Source organism: Buceros rhinoceros, unplaced genomic scaffold (assembly GCF_000710305.1).
Source record: "Buceros rhinoceros silvestris isolate BGI_N320 unplaced genomic scaffold, ASM71030v1 scaffold21728, whole genome shotgun sequence".
Taxonomy (NCBI): Eukaryota; Metazoa; Chordata; class Aves; order Bucerotiformes; family Bucerotidae; genus Buceros; species Buceros rhinoceros.
The window spans coordinates 6,683-8,944 of record NW_010426594.1 but is presented as its reverse complement, the minus strand read 5'-3'; the positions used below and the strand labels follow the sequence as shown (position 1 = coordinate 8,944).

The window sequence follows — 2,262 nt, the reverse complement described above, 5'->3', positions numbered from 1 at the left end:
GGGGATCCTCGCCCCCACCCCAGGTCCTTCACAGGTTGCTGAACAGTTCGTTTTTCTTGCTCCAGTCCATCTGGGGTGCCCGCTTGCTGGTGCGCTTCTGGTGTGCCCGCTCCTTGGCCACTGCCAGCGGGATGTCGAGGTCCAGGAGGGAGCCAGATGCTGAATGGCGCTTGTCACCCTCCTGCGCATTGGGCTGGAAGGGGAAGAGGCTGCGTCAGCCCTGCGGTGCCCCCCAGGACAGTCCCACGGTGGGGGATCAGTCCAGACCCCACTTTCCAGCCACCGCCTCCCCCCAGCATCCCCAGCCCTACCTCGCTGGGGGTCTCACTGGAGTCAGGGGACACAGCCAGTGGCCCAGGGCTGGATGGGCTCTCGGACACAGAGCTGGACCGCGGCTCTCCACCGTTTTCCTAGAGGGGAGCAGGGAGCAAGTGTGAGTGGGGCAGCTCCAGCCCTGGGGTTGGGGAACAGCCCCCGGAGTTGCAAGACCCACCTGGGAGGCCATGAAATCCATCCTCCCACCACATAATCCCCTGCGAGCTCCAGGCTCATTAATACCTCCAGCACTGCCCATCCGGAGCGGGGAAGGATTAAACCCTGGGCTGACTGCCCCGGCTTTAGTGGGAGGAGGAGGAGGGTGGCTGCAGGGCTGGGTGCTGCTTCCCTGCAGCACCACGAGGATGGAGGAGGAAGAGGAGAAGGCAGGCAGGCACTGCAATCATCTCCATGACAATCATCTCCTCTCTCAGCCCTACAAGTAACCACCTTCCTGGGGAGCACCAGCTTCCAGTCCCCTTCCCAGTGGCACCTGGTCTGTGCGGCAGGCTGGGAGCACTGTGGTCCCCGGTGGTATCACCCACCCATGAGCAGAGGGGACACCTAAACCGGCCAGGTCCCTGCCTGGAGACTGGCATAGATGGGATTAAAAGCAAGATAAGGCTTCTCTTACCTTCCCTATATCACCATTGGCAACTGGTTCTGGCAAGGGACCTGCAGGGCAAGGACACAGGCGCTGGGTGAGGGTGTGTTTCTCTACCCCCTCACCAGTGCCCAGCAAGGGCTGCGCATGGCCAGTGCTCACCCAGCACTGCCCAGCACGTGGCCGGGTCCCAAACTTAACCCACCCCTCAAAACCAGCCCCATAGCACAGGGGGATGCTGCCAGGCACACCCCCACAATGACACCATGATGAGGAGCCCAGTGAGACCCCCCCATCCTCCCAGGGACCACTGTGACAGCAGAGAGGGGGCTGCAGCTGAGCTGAGGTTGTGGAGGAGAGTGAGGGGCAGCTGCTGCCTGTTTGCTGCCCAAGCCATAGACCCAGCCAAAGCGCAACCCAGGACCACGAGCCCACCTTCCCACAGAGCCCATCTCAGCCCCACCACCCCAGCACGGGACCCTCGGCTGGGCAGGGAGATGCCAAAGCCAGGTGACTCCGCTTGGCACCAGGGTGATGAGAACTAAACCTCCCAGGGCTCAGGGACAGCCCCAGGTTTGGTGACAAGATGACACAGAGCCAGCAGAGGTGCCACAAACCCCACTCCCTGCAGCAGAGCCACCAGCTCACCTGCCAGGTGCTGCTCTGAGGGCACCACTTTGCACTTCTTGAAGAACTCATCTGTGAGGGCACAGCCCCAGGTTTGGTGACAAGATGACACAGAGCCAGCAGAGGTGCCACAAACCCCACTCCCTGCAGCAGAGCCACCAGCTCACCTGCCAGGTGCTGCTCTGAGGGCACCACTTTGCACTTCTTGAAGAACTCATCTGTGAGGGCATCCACCACCAGCAGCCTGGTCTCGTCGCCACCCGCTTTGATGGCTGCCACCACGTCGGAGTGCTGCTTGCCTTCCACGGACACCCCGTTCACCTATGGGCATGACACCGTGTCACTGCTGAGGCCAGGGGACACCCATCCCTCAGGAGCTCCATCTTGGTACCAGTCACAGCCCCAGCACAGTCACCCCACAGCCCCCACAGGTATCTGTAGCCTCGCAGGGATTAACGGTGAGGCCGGCAAAACCTCATTAAAAGCAGATTTTCCTCTGAGTGATTAGCACGGGATCATACAGGCAAAGCTGGCAGGGAGCACCCGGCAGGGCACGGGCCCCGGGCTGGCGCAGGAGATGGGCAGCACCGGCACGGCACAAAGCCCTCGTGCCACGGCCCAGTCCTCAGAGACCCCAAAGCTTCACCCCAAAAGGGGCAGCAGCAGCCCCACGCCCTGGTGAGCAGCAGGGTGGAAGCTCAGCCGGTCCTTGCCCG

The 2,262-nt window shown here is 62.3% G+C and overlaps 1 protein-coding gene across 1 annotated transcript in view; it reads right to left on the bottom strand.

The window, feature by feature from the left end:
- Positions 1 to 28: 28 nt before the first annotated feature.
- Positions 29 to 2,262, bottom strand: part of LOC104498229 (Na(+)/H(+) exchange regulatory cofactor NHE-RF1-like) — a gene marked incomplete at its 5' end in the record, with an annotated part of 2,824 nt that continues 590 nt past the window's right edge. The window contains 4 exons of the mRNA XM_010141584.1: positions 29 to 193; positions 312 to 410; positions 950 to 990; positions 1,714 to 1,867. Of these exons, the coding sequence (XP_010139886.1) occupies positions 29 to 193; positions 312 to 410; positions 950 to 990; positions 1,714 to 1,867 (459 nt within the window). The remainder of the gene's footprint in view (positions 194 to 311; positions 411 to 949; positions 991 to 1,713; positions 1,868 to 2,262) is intronic.